Source organism: Bufo bufo, chromosome 4 (assembly GCF_905171765.1).
Source record: "Bufo bufo chromosome 4, aBufBuf1.1, whole genome shotgun sequence".
Lineage (NCBI taxonomy): Eukaryota > Metazoa > Chordata > Amphibia > Anura > Bufonidae > Bufo > Bufo bufo.
The window spans coordinates 169,047,885-169,069,613 of record NC_053392.1 but is presented as its reverse complement, the minus strand read 5'-3'; the positions used below and the strand labels follow the sequence as shown (position 1 = coordinate 169,069,613).

The following is a 21,729-nucleotide window of genomic DNA, read 5'->3' as shown; positions in this document are numbered from 1 at the left end:
CAGATGCCTTCAGCTGCAAAGTGCACATGTAACAGGTCAGACAGTGTCATAGCTACAAATCTGCTGACAGATGCCTGTTGATACAAGATACTGGGCTGCTCAGGAAACATTGACGAAAATAATGCCCCTTCCATGACATCACTTCCTGCTCTGTGGCTATTGGCTGAAGATGTATTTCATGGACTTCCTGCTCTGCCTGCCTGGACACTCTGCACATAATACTAAGAGCTCTCTGTAGAGAAATCATGTACTGTACAATATTCACATTTTAGCACAACATATCAAAAGCTCAAGAAATGACACTGGTGAGATCTATGGTCTGCGGCCACCACTAGTTTTGTTTACGAGAGGACAGAGGGCTATAGAAAGCTTTCATTAAAGGAATCTCCAAAGGTGCACTTACATGCGCTGATGGAGCAGGCAATTATCAGGAAGGAACTGCTCCTTCTCAATAACTGCCTGCTCATCAGCGAAAGTGAAGGGCATCATTTACATTCAGCATCACCTCCACTGTATGGGGAGGAGCGATGGCAGTAGTCTCATGTAGAATCACTTTTTCTAAGCAGCAGACTACTGTTCACACAACACAATCTGCGGTCCAAAAACAATGATTTAATATGCTGCATGAAAGATCATTTCACCCGAAGAAACATAGAAACATAGAATGTGTCGGCAGATAAGAACCATTTGGCCCATCTAGTCTGCCCAATATACTGAATACTATGAATAGCCCTTGGCCCTATCTTATATGAAGGATGGCCTTATGCCTATCCCATGCATGCTTAAACTCCTTCACTGTATTTGCAGCTACCACTTCTGCAGGAAGGCTATTCCATGCATCCACTACTCTCTCAGTAAAGTAATACTTCCTGATGTTACTTTTAAACCTTTGCCCCTCTAATTTAAAATGATGTCCTCTTGTAGCAGTTTTTCTTCTTTTATATATTCTGTCCTCTTTTACCTTGTTGATTCCCTTTATGTATTTAAAAGTTTCTATCATATCCCCTCTGTCTCGTCTTTCTTCCAAGCTATACATGTTAAGGTCCTTTAATCTTTCCTGGTAAGTTTTATCCTGCAATCCATGTACTAGTTTAGTAGCTCTTCTCTGAACTCTCTCCAAAGTATCGATATCCTTCTGGAGATATGGTCTCCAGTACTGAGCACAATACTCCAAATGAGGTCTCACTAGTGCTCTGTACAGCGGCATGAGCACCTCCCTCTTTCTACTAGTAATGCCTCTCCCTATACACCCCAGCATTCTGCTAGCATTTCCTGCTGCTCTGACATTGTCTGCTTACCTTTAAGTCTTCTGAAATAATGACCCCTAAATCCCTTTCCTCAGATACTGAGGTTAGGACTGTATCACTGATTTTATATTCTGCTCTTGGGTTTTTACGCCCCAGGTGCATTATCTTGTACTTATCAAAATTAAATTTTAGTTGCCAGATTTTTGACCATTCCTCTAGTTTTCCTAAATCTTTTTCCATTTGGTGTATTCCTCCAGGAACATCAACCCTGTTACAAATCTTTGTGTCATCAGCAAAAAGACACACCTTATCATCGAGGCCTTCTGCAATTTCGCTGATAAAGATATTAAACAATATGGGTCCCAGAACAGATCCCTGAGGTACCCCACTGGTAACAAGACCATGGTCTGAATATACTCCATTGACTACAACCCTCTGTTGTCTGTCCCTCAGCCACTGCCTATTCCATTCAACAATATGGGAGTCCACGCACAAAGACTGCAATTTATTGATAAGCCTTCTATGTGAGACAGTATCAAAAGCCTTACTAAAGTCTAGATAAGCGATGTCTACTGCACCTCCTCCATCTATTATTTTAGTCACCCAATCAAAAAAATCAATAAGATTAGTTTGACTTGATCTCCCTGAAGTAAACCCATGCTGTTTTTCATCTTTCAATCCATGGGATTTTAGATGTTCCACAATCCTCTTCTTAAGTATGGTGAACAAGCAGTTTGCTTGGTCATCGGGTGATCGGCAGCACATTCTACAGGGGCAGATTAGCAGGAACATAGCAGGATTCACAGTATTGTTCGCTCCCAATAATCTGCCCTTACATTTTTTGGTGTAAATCTACCTGAAATGGATTGTCCCGTGAAAAATATTCTACAGTTTTCAAACCAGCACTTGGTTCTGAACACTTCTGTAATTGCATGTAATAAAAAAATTTGTATAGCCACTGAGTTATTCAATAAAATGTATCTGTATAGCGCCACCTGCTGTTTGTTTTCCTTATTTCTTTGTCCTGCTCACTGAGAAGGGCGCACATGCTCAGTTTCATCCTTCAGCTGTCTCCTGAGCTGTGATAGGGAGAGCTTGGACACGCCCCCTTAGCTACAGCAGAATAGACACTCCCCTTGAGCTGCCAACCTGATATAAATCTAGCAGAGAAATGAATGTGGAGATCTCTGGATCCATGTGAGGTACAGGGCTGGTCCTAGCTTTGTTAGAAAGAGGTTATCATGTCCTACATGGTGTCTGATTTTCATTTTTTACAATAATCATGGGATAACCTCTTTAAGTGCAACCAAATGGTTTAGACATTCACTTACATACATACCGGTGTAATATCATTATAATAATATCAAAACATACCATATATGATGGCTAACGGTTATTCTAATGATACTAATGACACTTATATTCTAATGATAAAGTTGACAAAAGAATAATGTTTAATAATAAAGTGCATATCGCATAAAATAACTAGATTATCTGAATTTCTATCTACAGCTGACATTTCTGGCAAAATAGAGGAGCTACATAAGAGTGAGGAAGACACACCTTTCACGACAATACCTTTATCTACAATGGTTAACAAAAAAGTTATCTAAGCAATTTTAAACACAAGGAAGAAACTTCCTCATCCATTTAGTAATGGATAACTGCCACAATAACAACGAAAATGAATTTCCTGAGGAGTTTTGCCCTGAAGAAAAAAAATGAACCAAAACAAGGCATTTGTTAAATTGCAGCAGCTTTGCTTTTGCGTTTGCCTGATAGCTGCATCTTTTTAAGTGAAAGCTCACAAATTAGGTTGCAATCCATTTACAGGAAACATTGCCATCCCTAATCTTATCTCATACCTTGTAATTGCTGTAATAAAATAGTCAATTATAAAACACGCTCATCCCAAACATTAAAAATGAGTAATCTCACTGAAGAGCTGAAGGAAAATCATTCTGAATGTGTCCCTAATGCAGAGGTAGTCACCAAAGTTCTGCCCACCATGTACACAATTGTCTTCATTGTGGGACTACTGCTTAATGGACTCAATCTATGGATATTCTGCTACATTCCCAGCAACAGAAGTTTCATTGTCTACCTGAAAAACATTGTGATTGCCGATCTTCTAATGATCCTCACATTTCCAATGAAAGTAATCAGCGATGCAGGATTTGGGAATGAGCAGTTGCGCGTGTTCGTCTGCCGCTACTCCGCAGTTGTTTTTTATCTCAACATGTACATTGGAATCATATTCTTGGGCATTTTGGGATTTGACAGATATTTCAAAATTGTGAGACCATTCAACACCTCTTCATCTCTTCAGAGTGTTTTCTATAGCAAGTTTATATCAGCACTCGTGTGGACATTTATGGCGTTTATTACAGTCCCCAATATGATCCTAACCAACCAAGAATATGACATGACAAAAAAAGTCAATTGTGCCAAGCTCAAGAGCGAGCTCGGCATAAAATGGCATAAGGCTTCAAATTATATCTGCATTGGTATATTCGTGCTGGTTTTTTCACTGCTGCTTATAGTTTATGTTTCAATCTCAAGGAAGATATACCAATCCCATCAGAAGTTTAGAAGAGGTTCTAATGCTGGCAGAAAGTCCACACGCAATATATATAGCATCTTGGTCGTATTCTTTATCTGCTTTGTTCCGTATCACCTATGTCGAATTCCATATACAATAAGCCAGACAGGAAATAGTTATTCTTGTCAAGCCAAAAAAAACTTGTATTATGTCAAAGAGGTGACTTTGCTTCTGTCGTCTGCAAATGTCTGTCTTGACCCTGTCATTTATTTCTTCATGTGTCAACCCTTCCGACAGATGCTATTTAAGAAGATGGGTATTATAAACAGACTTCAGGAGACAGAAAAAGCGTCATGTAAAGTTTCATCCTCACAACCAGCATTAATATAAGGTGCAACCCAATGGAAGATGAAGACATTCAGTAGCAAGGATTGAATCATTTCATATTTATTATTTACCGTATATTGTGCGTTGCAGCCTGTTGAAGGTTTTGCTATCATGTTACGATAATGCACTGAATTTTTATCGTGAGAAATTGGAGTCCATAGTAGAATTTGTGGAAAAGCTAAGGCCAGACACATCTGTATGAAATCAGAGGCACCCAAAGGTTCCTTATTACAGATCCTCAGCCATGTGTATGAGTTTTTAGAGTAGTGATCTCCAACCTATGGCTCTCCAGATGTTGCAAATCTAAAACTCCCATCAGCCCAGGGCATGATGGAAGTTGTAGTTTTGCAAAATGTGGGGAACATTATCTTGGAGGGAACCATGAAGTAATTCACTTTTAAGGATAAACTGGCCACACCAGATGCAATTTCTAAGCCGTGTCCCTCAAAAGTGGTGCAAGTCTGTGATGTAACGGAAATGTTTAAAGCTACAGTTATCATTTTATAGGGCTATTTGTGTTATAGTAGTACTGCTTCATACTGTTTGCTGTAACCTCATGTACTAGTGTGTACAATGTTATGCCCCTAAATTGTGTCCTTTGTTGTCTTTATCCATCAAGTAGTTTTCAAGGATAGATGTTTGGACATTGTTAATTACTTCAAAGGGTCGTCCAAAAATGTAAATCTATCCACTATCCCAGGATAGCAGATAAGTGTCTGATCCATGGTGGTCTGACCTCTACAAGCACTACCAGTGATGGGGATGGGGGTCTTATGCCTCTTGCATGAATCAAGCAGCTGTTCAGCATTTCCCCCTATGGGAAACAGCGTTCAGCTATCTCTAGCAGACCCACAGAGATGAATGGATTAGCAGCAGGCATGCTCAACAGCTGCTTGAGTCATTCCAGGGGACACTGGACCCCATCCTCCCGACTGGTGGAGGTCACGGCAGTAAGACTCCCTCATGGCTCATACATTTATCTACTATCCTGTGAGGAGGGGATAAGTTCAAATCTAGGTATATTTGCACCAAAGTATGCTATTTCATAAGATTCTTTATTTTCCAAATGTTTCCTTCATAGGCTGGGCCTTTCAGTAAATCACTTATAAAATGGTCACTGGTGGACTAAGCTCTTTTACTTCGCAATGTCTGGACATGATATACTTAATTGGAGAATTGGTGAAAATATTGATGATGAATTAAAACAGCCAGGAGCTCAAAAATATAGAGACTGAGCTTGTGCACTGTATTGAGCGGACTGCAGCACTTGGTTCTTCCTGGAGATGCTTAAGGGAATCGGTCACCTGGTTTGTGGTCATTGTGAAGCCAAGAATTAGGGGTTTAAAGTCCCAAACCTGCTCATAGCAAACCCATCCAGCCCAGCAAAAGAAAGTAAATGAAGTTCAAACTGGGCAAATAGCACAGGACTCTTCTCCAGCATGGACACTGCATCAATGAAACTGAGGATGGTGTACCTCACTTTACTGAACATGTGCACCAGGATCTAAAACCTCATCTGCATAAAGGGATGCTGATGGTTTAGCGGTTGGTTTGGTGGCCCCAAACAAGGTGACAAGTTCCCTTTAAGAAGACAACTGGGTCGATTTAAGTACGTGACCCAACGTTTTTATCAGGCTCTCTTTCTCCTGTTTATGCTACGGCAAAAAAAAACTGGTGACAATCAATGGTTAGAAGAGTATCCAAGGGTCATAGGTTTTATAGCTTTCAGAAACCTGTCGTTAGTCATGTGAAGGAAAATTGCATTTACAGCAGAGGTTGTCTACACATAAACATTGAGGACACTGCTATTAGAGAAGTGATAGCGGAGTCTTAATGCCAAAATGAACTACATGTTTTCTACACATCCAGCATTTTAGTTCTCTACTTTAGAAAATGAAGATATGAAGCATGAAGTGAGGTGGAGGGATCACGGAGTCAATCTTCCATTGTTTACAGTGTAAATGAGCAGAGCAATTTAAGGGTAAACACCCGCTGAACAGAAAGGCTTTGCTAGTAGCAGCTAGGAGTGCTTTGTTTTGCAAGGCTCTTGTGCTTCTTTGGTCTTTACCGTCATATAAAAGGAAACAGGTCCAGAACAAACACAGCTGTGGAAGACACAAAGCTAGCTGCGCGCTCATTGTAGGGAGAAGATTGCTAGAAGTTACGGTTTTCTACTTTTGATAGAATTTTGAGACCTCCGGTGACAAAGAAGTTTTGATTAAATAGTAAAGGCAGCAAGATAAGCATTAATGGTTAATCTCTGGCTGACAATGCTATGGAACGCATATACAACAATGACAATAGATAGTTACACTGGAGGGCAAGAAACTCATGACTTAAAAAGGGACTAGGAAATGTACGGTAATGCAATCTGCAGGTTTTAGGCTACCTACACACAATGTGCATTACGTGTTTTTTCGGTGCAGATTTTCCTGAAGATAAACTGCAGCGTAATACAGTAACAGCAAATCTTATGTATACTTTGTTTTTTCTTAGGTGTGGAAGTCGACGTGCTGTTCGGATTTTGAAATCTGCAGCATGTCAATTGTTTAAGCATTTTGCTTGAGCGAATGTCACCCTTTTCAATGGAAGGGTCAGATCTGCAACAAAATCACATCAAATCTGCTCCAATAATGCACCAAAAGTTCAATAAATAGTGTGGATTTATGTTAATTTTTTAACATAAATCTGCACTATGTACAGATACCAATAGAGCAGGAGGAGCTGAGCAGATTGATTTATATTTTTGTTGGAAAAGATTCAGAAAAACTTTATGTAACTCTCTGCTGTTTCTGAGCTCACTTCTACGTGGGAGCCAATTTATCAGTGATTGATAGCATATCCTGTGTACGTTTATATACATAGATAGCTGTCAATCACTGATAGTTATACACAGGGGTGGCCTTAAGTTCAGGAGGAGATCTGAATCGGAATTATATAATTTTGTGGGGAAATTCTGTATATCAATCTGCTCAGCTCTTCCTGCTCCATAACCTGCTGCTTTTTGTGGTGACAGGCTCTATTTAGGCTAGGGCTACATGTCAACATGGGTCGCGCGACATTCACATTGCACCAATGTCACTTGACATTTATTGTAACGATGCAACATGCGGCATACTGCAACTGCGACACCACAGTCGCAAAAATCCATCCAAGTTGGATTTTTTGCAACTGTCGAGTCGCAGTCATAGAAAGTCACATGTCACAGTGCAACACCATAGACTATCATTACAATAAAAGTTGTGCGACATTGGTGCGACACGTCTCAATGTAGTTGTACTCTTTTTGTCACACGACACATGTCGCCATGTAGCCCTAGCCTTAAATCAGTTGTTTAGACAATATACCGTATTTATCGCCCTATAAGACGCACCAGCCCATAAGACGCACCTAGGTTTTAGAGGAGGACAATAAGAAAAAAAATGTTTTTTCATTAGAACTCAGGTCAGACCAGCAATCAGACCCCCAATGTTAATAAGACCCCAACAAGACCTCAGATCAGACCCCCAATAAGAGTCCCATGCCTCTAATCAGCCCCCATTGCCTCATATCAGCCTACATTGCCTCATATCAGCCCCAGTAGCCCCCATTTCCTCTCATGTTAGCCCCATTGCCTCAGATCAACTCCCAGTAGCCCCATATTGTCTCAGATTATCCCCCAGCAGCCCCATATTGACCCACATCAGCCTCCATCATCTCCATATTACCCCAGCATCTCCATTTTGCCCCCAGTATCTCCATATTGCCACCAGATCAGTCCCCAGCATCTCCATATTGCCCCCAGCATCACCATATTGCCCCCAGCATCAGTCCCCAGCATCTCCATAGTGCCCCCTACATCACCATATTGCCCCAGCATCTCCATATTGCCCACAGTATCTCCATATTGCTACCAAATCAGTCCCCATCATCTCCATATTGCCCCCTGCATCTCCCTATTGCCCCCAGATCAGTCCCTAGCATCACCATATGGCCCCCAGCATCAGTGCCCAGCATCTCCATATTGCCTCATGTTTTATAAAATAAAAATAAAACACTTACCTCTCCTGCTCCTGGAAGCCGCCACTCCTCACCTACATTGCGATCCTCTTCATCCTGCTGTCGGCTGTATGAAGCAGTGAGTACAGAGCCTTCACCGCTTCTCGCTCCTCCGGTACTAATGAGCGCATCCATAATGGAAGCGCTCATTAGAATTCGCCCCATTAGAGGTAGGAGCATTTCCCCCCCACACACACACTTTGGGGGGGAAAATGAGTCTTATGGGGTGAAAAATACGGTATATTTATATTTTTCAAATAAAAAGAGTCAAAGTCCAGTGACAAAATAAAAAGGTAACTCACCAGTCGCCTAATACTATTGTTCAGATGCTGGTTTCTGCTTCCTGGTCCCCCTAAACAAACAGGAAATGCTTGCTCCGCCAATCACAGTGATTGCCTTGGTGGGCACTTCCTGTATATCAAGAGGCAACAGGAAATAGGGACCACGGCAGACCTGGTAAACGGTGAGCATCTTTTTTTCTCATTTTGTTATGTCATTCTGAACCTTAAAAAACAGCTACTTAAAGGTGTTGTTAGAAGAGAGTTCTCTAGATACACTGATTCTTATACCATTGCCTGCTATTACAGCAACATTTGGGTTAAAACAGTAGTAAGATCCACATAATTATTAGCTGACAGCTAGAAAATATAATCAGTAGAAGACCACCAACAGCAACTGTCCAGATGTGCTGATGGTCATCCTCCAACCACACAAGAAGGGATATTAAATATGTACTCACATTGAACTGTAGAATTCCAGATGAATAGCCGGGTGTATCTTGGATTGGGAGAAAGGGGATTTAGGGGGATGGGTAACTAGCCCATGAAATGTTCATCCATGGACAAACTGGATATTAATTCTATTGTCCGCCCTGAGAGACGGCTGAAGAGCCTATATATTTATTTTCTTTAGCGTAACCAATTTCAGTTCAGTATTCAGCATGGGATACCATGGGGAATTGCTCAAATAACAATTCTGTAATTTAACGTTAGTAACATATTCACCTCTTCAACTGAAGATGTTTTAGGATAATAACAGGCAGGGCTGCAAGGAATGTAAAAATCCCCATGGCTCCGCTGCAGATCTGATGAAACAACATAACCTTTCCTTTGGTAATCAGAACACGTGTAACCAAGCCATTCCCTAATATATGCTCCAAAGTCCCACTTTATAGGGAATCTCCGGGGGCCCTTACTCAGGCTCACTTGTCTCAGTATGTGTTGGTCTTAGCTGACAATGTTATTTTTCTTACTGGAATCTGCTAAAAAGTCAATTTACACAATGCATTTTTCTTTTGCCTTTACTGTGAATGGTTATAGAGCAGTTCTTTAGTTTAGCATAGACAATGTCAGCAATATCCCCCTAATGTTGTCCATAATTATTGTCCTTATAGGGGCTGCACAACTTATTTAAAAAACTCTCCAAAGCCCATAAAAGTGTTTAAAATAATAAAACATTATATACTGACCACTTAATCCACCGCGGTCTCCAGCACTGCTGCTCCGGGCTTCACCTTCGGTCTGTATTAACACGTTATGCACAAAATGATGACACCGGAAAGACGGATCCGGCATTTTAATGCATTTGTAAGACTGATCAGGATCCTGATCCGTCTTACAAATGCCATCAGTTGGCATACGTTTTGACGGATTCCTCTGCCGCAAGTGTGAAAGTACCCTAAAGGGGTTGTAGAGTTGTAGAAAATAGGTTGAGTGTGGTATTCAGTGATAAGCGGCAGGGGCAATATTCGAATTCGCAACATTTTGCGAATATTTGGGCAAATATTCGTCATATATTAGAAAATTCGTGATCTTCAGTCATTATTTTCTTGATTGTGAAAATTGGCGATACGAAAATTTGCGATACTAAAATTTGCGATCAACACTACTCCTAAAGTCAAAGACATTGCAGCCTTCTCATTGGCCCACAAGCAAGAAGCAGTGAGATATCATGGGTACTGATAAAAAAAATCTAGAATATTTGCAATTTACGAAGATATAGCACTATATTCTAGATATGTGCCAATATTCGCGATAAAAATTCGCGATTAGAATATTCGCGATCAACACTAGTGGTATTGCACCTCAGGTACATTCACATTAATGGTCACATCCCATGGTCAGTTGTAGTGCATTATCTGGAAGAAATCAACCGTGTTTTTCTAATCCTATACAACCTCTTTAACACAAGTTAATACCTCATTCACACGTCAGTGTTCGGTCAGTGTTTGACATCAGTGATTTTGAGCCAAAACCATGTGCGGCTCTAAACACAGAACAGGGGCAGATCTTTCCCTTATACCTTATGTCTGTGGAGGCTTCCATCCAATCACTGATGGAAATCACTGACCAAAACACTGATGTGTGAATGAGGCTTTACTCTGTAATTTATTTACAACATTACTCAACTTTTCATGTGAACTTTAAAGGGAATGTGTTATCAGAAAATGACCTGTGGTTTAACCCATTAGTGACCGCGAATACACCTTTTTATGGTGATCATTAATGGGCTTTAGGCTAAGCAGATGCCTTTTTTTACAGGGCTCCTGCTACAATGGCCCTTATTGGGGGTTTATTCTGCAAAAGTAGTAAAACATTAAAAACTATATGTATTTGGTATCGCTATAATTGTACTGACCCAGAGAATAAAGTTATAATGTTATTAATGCCGAAAAATGAATGCTACTAAATTCATAACTTAAAAACTCAGGGGCAGTATTGCTATTTTTTTCCCATTCCCACCAGAAAAGAGTTAATGAAAGTTCATCAGTAAGTTATGTGTACCCCGAAATGCTGCCATTAAAAACTATAAGTTATCTAGCAAAAAGTCCTCATACGACTACATCAACAGAAAAATAAACAAGATATAGCTCTTGGAATGTAGCAAGGAAAAAAAATGACTTGCTCCCTAAGGCCCAAAACAGGCTGGTCTTAAAGTCTGGTTAAATCAAGTTACATTTTTATTGTATTTTTTTACAATTTAGGCAGATTTTTTTTTATTTTCCATGTCCTTAACTATATCCGAAAAATAATCCTAAAATCGTGCCATTTTTACACAGGCCAGCGGGCCTAAAATGTCAAGACTTCCTGTTCTTTGAGAGCAGACACATGGGGCGTAGACACAAAGGACAGGAGGGGACCTCATCGACTTCCATGGGAGATTTTTCTAGGCATGTACTGTGACCTGTGCAGTGGTCAGGAGGGAGTAGATAAACTGTGATCTCATCAACAGAAAATGGTAGATCCTGTGTTATCTATACAAAGGGGATATCTGTCATTGTAATCCTGGCTGTGATGATAATGCGATGGTTACTTAAAAGTTACCTGAACAGAAAAACCAAAAATTTTAAACATTATTATACCTCCACCACTGCGACCAGTGCGAAAACTGCATGACTTTAGATAGTTTTTTTAATACAGGTAGAGACATGGAAAATTGAAACATAAATCACCATTCTAAAAACATATTTAACATAAAACATGATTTAAACAATAGGTCATTTTCTGAGGACACATTCCCTTCAAAGTAACCATGGCATCATGCTGTGTCTGATCTTTGTACATCGCTGTCCTTTCACAGCATTACAGCAATGATGGTTTATAATATGTTTCATCTTTATCATTGATATAACTGATGTACCACTGATGTTGAGTGTAAATATTGTATGTTATATTGTACACAGAGACTGATGCTAACTTATTAATACAATGTAGAGATGCTATTAAAGTCATCTAAAAGCTGAGCTTATTATTTTTTATAATAACAAAGATGTTATATAGACATGTGTATATACAGATATATAAATGTTCAAATGTCATGTAAAAATGTCTGTATAAAGTTACAATTCTGAATTGATGGTCTTGTTGCATCAGTATCTGCTGACATATACTTGCCCGCCTATTCAAGATCATTAAATACAACACAACTAAAGGCTATGGACACCTTCGGAGCCATGTTTTATTCATTTACTTGCATTTTGGGCTAAAAATAATTTAGGTTTTTATTAAAAATGTTGCTCTGTTTGTTGTCTGCAGCGTCTATACTCTGCAAGCTGCATAATGCCTTCTGTGATAAATCTATCAGAGAGCTTGCTTGATGGCTCGGTCTCCAATTGAACTTTGATTTGGTCATAAATCAGCCCAGAAGTTCATTCAGAAGAGGAGAAAGAAGGGTGGATGGATTTTTCACAGAAGGCAATACAAACTCTTACAAAAACAATTTTAGTCCAGAATACATCTAAACAAATATTAAAATATTTAGCTCCAAAGGTGTCCATAGCCTTTAAAAAGGTTCTCTAGAATTTAACAATATTAGGCCGGGTTCACACCGGAGTTATTAAATTCCGTTATACGGATAGAGTAGAGTTAACACTCATGCTTTATGAGACGTCCTATCTAAATTAAATGCGTTAAGCAAACACCTTCAATTGCTTTTTAATGGCTTTTGTCTCAAGATAACGCGATGAGTTAAGAAATTTGAGTTAAGAGCCTGAGTGCTACATCTGTAGAGTTCTAACGGAACATAACGAAATTCTAGGAAGGAATGCAAAACGGAAGCCTTTAAGAGGCATTCTGTTTTGTTCCGTCCTAATACATGTCTATGGGGGGCACATAACGGTTCCGTTTGTTTCCATTATACATGACGTAAAAAATAGTCCAGTCAATAAAGCGTTGGCCTCTACATAACTTCGATGTGTCCAGCGCCGCTTCTAAATGTAAGCCAGCTTCCTAGCTAGCTTACATTTAGACCATTTTCTACAGACCTGTCCCCTTCCCCATCCACGCCCAATTTTATAGACCTGGCGTGAGCTGAGAGAAGTCACAGATTGCAGCGCAACTAACTAATATAGGCGCATTTCAGGTTAATAAATGACCCCCCTTAATTCTTATCCTGCGAGTGCTGAGCAGACTAGACTTCAGACAACGTGTTTATCCTGGGACCCAGCCCTGTGTTCATGCACCGCACCACTCATGGAGGTGAGCCGATTCTATCCTACGTGCCTACCTGAAATCTAAATAATGTACGCTTTTCAAACTACTATAAAGATGCGTCATGATGCACTGTCATCCCTGTCTATGGCAGAATCATTTTTGTAAACTGGTTATTTCTATGAAGAAGTAATGGAGAGTGGACATGTACATCTCTCTTCTTTATATCAGTTATAAAAACAGCCAAACTGTACACTTGTAAAGATGTACTGTACACATAACGTTATAAATAAATACCTAAAAATGTCCACTAGATGGCGCACAGAAACATTTACAGCAATTCTAGGAATGAGTGGTCTTAAAAAAAAAAAAAAAGTACCAAAAATTTTGAAATAAAATACATACAGCGCCTTGCAAAAGTATTCACCCCCTTGAATTGTTTCGTATTTTCGTGCCTCACAACCTGGAATTAACATTGATTGTTTGGGGATTTGCATCATTTAACTTACAGAACATGCCCACAACTTTGAAGATGTTTTTTTTTATTTATTGTGAAGCAAACAAAAAATAGGACAAAATAATAGAAAAAGTCAATGTGCACAACTATTCACCCCCCTAAAGTCAATACTTTGTAGAGCCACCTTTTGCGGCAATCACATCTCTAAGTCGCTTTGGATAAGTCTCTATGAGCTTGCCACATCTTACCAGTGGGATTTTTGCCCATTTCTCCTTGCAAAACTGCTCCAGCTCCTTCAAGTTGGATGGTTTGCGCTTGTGAACAGCAATCTTTAAGTCTGACCTCAGATTTTCTATTGGATTGAGATCTGGGCTTTGACTAGGCCATTCCAACTCATTTACATGTTTCCTCTTAAATCACTCAAGTATTGCTTTAGCAGTATGTTTGGGGTCATTGTCCTGCTGGAAGGTGAACCTCCGTCCTAGCCTCAAATCACGCACAGAGTGGTACAGGTTTTGCTCAAGAACATCCCTGTATTTAGCACCATCCATCTTTGCCTCAACTCTGACCAGTTTCCCAGTCCCGACTGCTGAAAAACATCCCCACAGCATGATGCTGCCACCACCATGTTTCACTGTGGGGATGGGGTTCTTTGGGTGATATGATGTGTTGGGTTTGCGCCAGAAATAGCGTTTTCTTTGATGGCTGAAAAGTAAAATTTTTGTCTCATCAGAGCAGAGCACCTTCCTCCATACATTTTGGGAGTCTCCCTCTGCCTTTTCACAAACTCACAACGTGCCTTTTATTTTTAGCTGAAAGTAATGGCTTTCTTCTGGCCACTGTACCATAAAGTCCAACTCTATGGAGCGTACGGCTGATTATCGTCCTATGTACAGATACTCCAGTCTCTGCTGTACTCTGCAGCTCCTCCATGGTTACCTTAGGTCTCTGTGCTGCCTCTCTGATTTATGCCCTCCTTGCCCGGTCCGTGAGTTTTGGTGGGCGGCCATCTCTTGGCAGGTTTGCTGTTGTGCCATGTTCTTTCCATTTGGTTATGATAGATTTGATGGTGATCCTGGGGATCATCAAAGATTTGGATATTTTTTATAACCTAACCCTGACTTCTCAACATTATTGTCCCTTACTTGTTTGGAGAGTTCCTTGGTCTTCATGGCAGTGTTTGGTTAGTGATGCCTCTTGCTTAGGTGTTGCAGCCTCTGGGGCCTTTCAAAAAAGGTGTGTATATGTAATGACAGATCATGTGACACTAAGATTGCACACAGGTGGACATCATTTCAGTAATTATGTGACTTCTGAAGGTAATTGGTTGCACCAGAGCTTTTTATGGGCTTCCTTACAAAGGGGGTGAATACATACGCACATGCCAATTTTCTGTTTTCTATTTCTAAACAATAGTTTTATGTAGATATTTTTCTCATTTCACTTCACCAACTTAGACTATTGTGTTCTGATCCATCACATAAAATTGAGATTAACAAAACATTTAACTTAAGGCTGTCATGTAACAAAATACGAAAAAAAAGTATAAATACTGTTTTTGTGTGATAGGCTCTTACCTTTCAATTTCTTGCTATTGTTTCTATTTTTCTCTCAATGGATCCACTCACATGTTGATCTGGAAATGAATTGATCTAATGGGCTGAAAATACTGCTAAGTGATTGCTCCTTTAAGAATTAAAACCCCCATTTATTTTATGCACTTCTCTTTCTGATGCTAAGAAATACAGTATATCAATTCATTTATTGTTGCAGAGAAATTGAAATACAGTAACCAGAACACAACTGCTGAATTGTGCTTGCAATATGGTTGACCGGAGTCTATTAGCAGGTTAGTTGTGCAATGCATTTGAATCAGAATGAGTGAGGAAGTTACTATCTGGAATAATTTGGTCACACACTTTTGTCAAGCATTTTTTTTTAGCATTCTTTTCTATAAACAAGTCTATGGGAAATTTCTAAAATGTATGCAATGCCATCTTAAAGTCAGAAAATCATTCAGAAACAATTAAAGGGGTTCTGCACTTTGTTTAAACTGATGATCTATCCTATGGATAGATCATCAGCATCTGATCGGCGGGGGTCCAGCGGCGCTCCAGCAGCACAGCGGCCTTCTCACTGTTTACCGCAGGCCCAGTGACGTCACGACTAATATCACTGGCCTGGACGCGGCTAAGTTCCGTTCCCTTGAATGGAGCTTAGCCCCGCCCAGGCCAGTTGATACAAGTCGTGACGTCACTCGGCCAGTGGTAAACAGTGAGAAGACGGGGGTGTCGGGTGTGGGAGGATAGATCATCAGTTTAAACAAAGTGCAGAACTCCTTTAAGGAGCTGACCAGCCGTATGGACCAATAGCATGATTATGGCATTGTACTATACTGCCGATTAGCTCTATAACCCCTTAAAGGGGTTTTCCAGTTTGCATCAAGATCCTTTAAAATAATCATCTATGAAGTTAGCTGTTATTTTGTAATGTATTTCTTTTACCTTTATTGCTCCTATCTTTCATTCTGGGCTGTGGTCACATGACCATGTCAATGGACATGTCAAAATAGCAACAGGGACAGTGACAGGGGAATGTCTACATAACTAGGTGGGTGGGAGAAGCTATAAACTAGTGCTGGAGCTGTGGCAGAGGAAGAAGTGCATCATGGGCTTGGTTGGAAAAAACAAAACAGGAAGTTCTACATAGAGGACAGTCCAAATAAATAAAAAAAAATCCATGAGGAAGATGAACATGAGGTAAGTAACTATATTAGAGATGAGCAAATCAGTTTGTAACAAGCCGAGGGACCCAATGCATAGTTATGGTGGTAGTAGTTGCACCCATATCCACAGTATTGGCGTTGGGGCAGTGACGGTGGAACTTAAAGGGACACTGACAGGGCCAAAAAGCATATTAAGGTATATATATGACCGTACAGGTCTTATAAAGTGTATAAGAATCATGTAAGTATCCCCCCTGTCCACCTTATAACTACAGTAATGTGAAGTTTTATAACCTGCTGGAATCGGGTTCAATCTGGCAGCCTCTGAGAATGAGACGCATGTGCGCAGGCGCGATGCGATCCCGGCCAGTGAGGGTGCCGGGCGCATGCGCTGAAGATGGCCGGGGACACTAGTAGCCGCCCAGCGAAGTGAATATTGATGAGCTGGGCGGCGCTTCAAACGGCAGTTGTGGCGAGGCTGGCTGGGCGCAAGCTGAGGTGAAACACCGCCCCTTAGGCAGATTGAACCCGATTCCAGCAGGTTATAAAACTTCACATTACTGTAGTTATAAGATGGACAGGGGGGATACTTACATGATTCTTATACACTTTATAAGACCTGTACGGTCATATATATACCTTAATATGCTTTTTGGCCCTGTCAGTGTCCCTTTAAGGCAAATACAGAGCAGGGAATTGGGAGGGAGACTAAGGAGCCCACTATGATATATCACAGTCGAATAAAAGTGGCAGGAAGGGTGAGGACTCTGATGATGATTGTGTGTTGGACTGGATCTGGGAGCCAGATCAGGGTACTGAGGAGAAGATAACATCAGAGGAGGAGGGTGGTGACAGCGGCAGCAATAAACAGCAGAGGCGACATAAGGACAGAACCTCCCAAAGAACTGCCAGGACCAAATATGCTTCAGAAACTTGGGATGCCGCTAACACTGTGTGTATGCATTAGGCCCAAAATATGCAAGAGCTAAGCCAAGCTCTGCGCGAGTATCTCCAGTCTGGCAGTTTTTATAAGCACTGACGGAAGACAGAAGCAGTGCCCTGTGCAAGCTCTTCAAGAATAATAAAAGCCATGGGCAGTCAAACACATATGCACCACAGCTTTATTGAATCACATGAAGCAACATCACCCCATCCCATGGGCAAACAGTTTTGGCCACCAGCTACTGCAACAAGAGTTTCGTCCTTCTCCCAATCTCCCTTGCAGCAGCCTCACCGCATCAATGGGCAGTATGGTGTCTTTCACATTGTTGTCATCAATTTTTGCTTCGCCCGCTCAGACTCATCCTTAGCTTCATCGTCAGCCATCAATAACGGAATGTGTAGCCAGGAAACAATTTTACATGCCCATCAATAAAATGGTAAAAAAGTTTAATTCTTTAATCCTACCTAGCCAAGTTGCCGGTGGTGCAGTCACTGCTGTACCATTTAGGAGAGTCTGCTGACTTTAGGGAGCTGATGGCATGCACTCAGCCTTGCTGGAAGATAAATAGCCGGCATTATTTCTGCCAAAAAGCCATCCCTGCTTTGTACTCTCACGTGGCAGAGAACGTGGGCCGCTCCTTGCTATTATCGTTGTGCGTCAAAGTGCAAGCCACAGTGGACACCTGTAGCAGCTGTTACAGGCAGAGACAGTACATGTCTTTCATGGCTTGCTTGGTAAAAAAAAATTTTTTTTGCAGAGAGGTAGCACCCCAGCAACAAGGCCAGGTCCTTTAGACCTCTCCACGATTGTTTCAGTCTGACTCCCACAATAGGCACTTATCCGCCTCTTCCACCTCCTTCTCCATGGACATGTTCCAGTCCCCAACAGCAGCAGGGCACAGCATCACTTCCACTCCTCCTCCTTCCTATCACATGTCAAGCGTTGCCATGTAGTGTTGGAGCTGATCGGCCTAGGCAACAGGCGAGCAGTTGATAGTACATCAAGCCGCAAACATCTTGCTGGCTGTCAACATAACTCCAAATGGGCAAGGTGGTTAGCGACAATGGCCGCAACATAGCAGCCACACTGAACCCCTGTGGAAGAACAGCTAACACATCTTGTTGCCCCATAGCTGTTGGGGACCCACAAGAAGAAATTCCCATGGAGGAGGATGAGGAGCTGCCACTGGAGGAGGAGGTGGAGGATGATAACAGTGCCACCAGCCATGACACCCAATTGTCTCAGTGGGGGCAGAACCGGAAAGAACTGGCTCTTCAGGCACTCTGGCCAGAATGGCAAGCTCTCTGCTTGCTTATGCACTGACAGGAGTATCATTTACATCAAGCAGTCTAAAGATAGTGTACTGGATAAGCATGCTTTTGCTGCAGCTTTCGGCGAGCAGATGCCTGCCACCAGCTGGTCTGAAAGGGAGGCCCCCTCTTCCCCCTGCAGAGTCACCCACCTCCTGCAGCTTCAAGCAGCAGAAGCCACATCAGTCAGTTCAGTGTCCCCAACATGATGCAACTGTTTTTTAAAGTTACACACCAGGCCAGGCTGACGCAAATCAGCAAGCCGAGATATCCCACCTCAATGCCCGAGTTCAGACCTACCTACACTCTGGCCTGTCTGCAGCTCATACTCTGCTCCCTGACCCCAAGGACTTCTGAGCAGGCAGACTGGAAAAGTGGCCTGAAATGGCACAGTATTCTCTGTCTTATTTCTTGTCCAACCTCCAGTGTAATCTCGGAGAAAGTTATCATCACCACAGAGGGGCGTGGTGACACCTAAATGGACCAAGTTGTCCCCCGCCAGTGTCCAAAACATCACTTTTGTCAAAATGAACCAAGCCTGAAGGGGAGGATTTTCACACTCCTTCGGCTAAAGCCAATGAATAGATCTTGCCTTGCTGACAGTGCCCCATCTCTGTCTGCCTGCCTAAAATCATGTTGCCTGCCTACCATGTTCTGTACAGCTTTTGCTGCTGCCACCATCATGCCACTGCTGCCATCATGTCACTACTGCTGTCTGCCTGTCAACATGAACCACATGGCTGCTGCTGTTGCTGCCAATGCCGCCGCTGCTACTCCTCATTGCTAAACCCCTATTAATGCAACGCATCTGCCACTACTACTGCGACTACTACTACCCATAGAGAGCTGATTTGCTGCCTTGTATGTTTCATGCTATGCTGCTTCTGCTGCCGCTACTATTGTGGCCATGTACCTCAATTACCCTACTCTTTCCACATCCACATTGTCCTGCAGCTTCTCTTAATTAAAAGGGATCAATTTTCTAGGCTCGTTCAGAACAAAACATTTTCTTCTGACAAGTAACACTTATGCGTTCATTCTGCTCCTGTTAAGGAAGAATTTTTGTTGGCTTGGTTCCAACAAGCCACTCTTTCTTCTGACAAGTAGCACTTGTGCATGTCATATGGGCAGGCATTATGACCCTGTCAAGTCATAATTTTTGGAGGCTTGGTCCCCCAGCAATCTTTTTTTCCCTTAACGCTGTCTGTGTTTAAACACCATGTATTTGTTAACGCCAAACATGTGTTTACCCATAGCTATGCATGTCAGTGTCACTCTGACATTATTTATTATTGCTGTCATTTTGTTCTAGAGCTGGGGGGAGAAAAAATTCCTTAAAAAATTAACAATAAGAGATTACATGTTTTCATAGGACACTAGAGGGTGTTATATGCTAATTTCCAGGGCAACCGGAGACACTTTGGTTAAGGTAGAATCGATTCGGGCCCGAACTGAACTTTGTCAAAAATTTGGCAAATCAGAAACTAACCAAATTTCAAAAGGTTCGCTCATCTTTAAACTATAAGGATGAAGGCTCATTTTTAAATTCTGATGTATCACTTCATTTAGTTATAACTTTGAAATGCTTTTACCTAATTATTATTATTTATTATTAAAGCACCATTCATTCCATGGCACTGTACATATAAAAATGGGTGCACATACATAATATAAAACAAGTACAATAAGCATAAAAAAGATGGTACAGAAGGAGAGAGGACCCTGCCCATGAGGGCTTACAATGTATTAGGGATGGGGGAAAGCTACACTAGGTGAAGTAGGCTGGTCATACGGCGGAATAGCAGCAGCAGAGTTACTGTAGGTTGCAAACATGTCTGAACAGTTGGGTTTTCAGGTTTCTTTTGAAGGTTTCCACTGTAGAAGAGTGATATGGTGGGGTAGAGAGTTCCAGAGTATGGGGGCTGCATGGGGGAAATCTTGGAGGAAAGAGACAGAAGAGTAACGGAAGGAAGAGGTGGATTAGTCGGGCAGCAGAGTTGATAGATTGGAGGGGTGCAAGAGTGCTAGATGGGAGGCCACAGAGGAGGATGCTATTGTTACAGTAGTCTAGGTGGGAGATGATGAGTGCATGTACAAGCATGTTTGCAGACTATGGGTTAAGGACTGTGCATATCTGAGAGATATTTTTGAGTTGGATTCAGCAGGAGGTGGAAAGGGCTTGGCTGTGCATTTTGAGTGACAGAATGGTAGTTTCAAAGGTTACCCCAAGGCAGCACAGCAGACTTTGGTTGATGGGGTACAGTGTTCAGGCATTGGCTGTGATAGATAGGTCTGTGGGAGGGGGAAGCTGAGTGAGATGGGGGAAGGTGATAAATGACACTTTCTCCACGTTAAGTTACCTATCCAAACGAGCATGAGCTTGTTTAGTGGTGACACATTGTACAGTACTTTAAGTTAGTAGTAAATTTGGTGGCAAAAAGTGGTAAATAGTGGAAAGAAATGGAAAGAAAATTATTAAACTTTTGCAACTTTCCAAGTTTGACTCTCAGATCTTAGACAAATAGTTATAACTCACAAAATAGTTATTTATTAATATTTACCATGTGTCCACATTATATTGGCATCATTTTTCCAACAAACTATATTTTGGAAAAGTTTAGCAGCAGGTTTTTTTATATATATTAGAAACACCCCTACCCCAAAAATCATCCCATTAAAAAAATGCACCCCTCAGAAATGGAATTTGGGAAGTTTCTTAACCCTTTAGCTGTTTTGCTTAAAACAGAGGTAAATTTTAAAAGTTTATCATTTTTTGCAGATTTTCAATTGTAATCCTCTTTTTGAAACACAAGTGATAAAAAAGAAATAAATTCAGTATTCATTACCTTAATGCTAGTTTCACATTAGCGCTTGAGATCTGGGCGGCTGTTCCGGCAGGGAACAGCCGGCAGGGTCTCTCTGCATTCCGGCATTGCCAGAAGTTTGTAAGGCTCTGTCTGGCCCTATTAACTATAACGGGGACCGGCAGAGATACAGCGGCAAATATGCAGAGAGTTGGCCGGAAGAAAACTGCTGCACGCAGCATAATTATTGATCGGTGTCTCATACCTCTCTGGGATTGGGTATCTCCCAGCTATGGAAGTCACTGAAACTGCCTATGGGGGCTCAACAGGATGATCCCCTTATCCACA

The 21,729-nt window shown here is 41.4% G+C and overlaps 2 protein-coding genes across 3 annotated transcripts in view; one reads left to right on the top strand and one right to left on the bottom strand.

Moving 5' to 3' along the window:
• Positions 1–6,849, top strand: part of P2RY14 (purinergic receptor P2Y14) — a 44,875-nt gene extending 38,026 nt beyond the window's left edge. For both annotated transcript variants that reach the window (XM_040428099.1, XM_040428100.1), the window contains one exon: positions 2,760–6,849. In XM_040428099.1, the coding sequence (XP_040284033.1) occupies positions 3,172–4,179 (1,008 nt within the window). In that variant the 5' untranslated portion in view covers positions 2,760–3,171 and the 3' untranslated portion in view covers positions 4,180–6,849. The remainder of the gene's footprint in view (positions 1–2,759) is intronic.
• The window catches only part of MED12L (mediator complex subunit 12L), a 692,480-nt gene that overhangs the window by 491,105 nt on the left and 179,646 nt on the right, over positions 1–21,729 (bottom strand). The window lies entirely within an intron of this gene.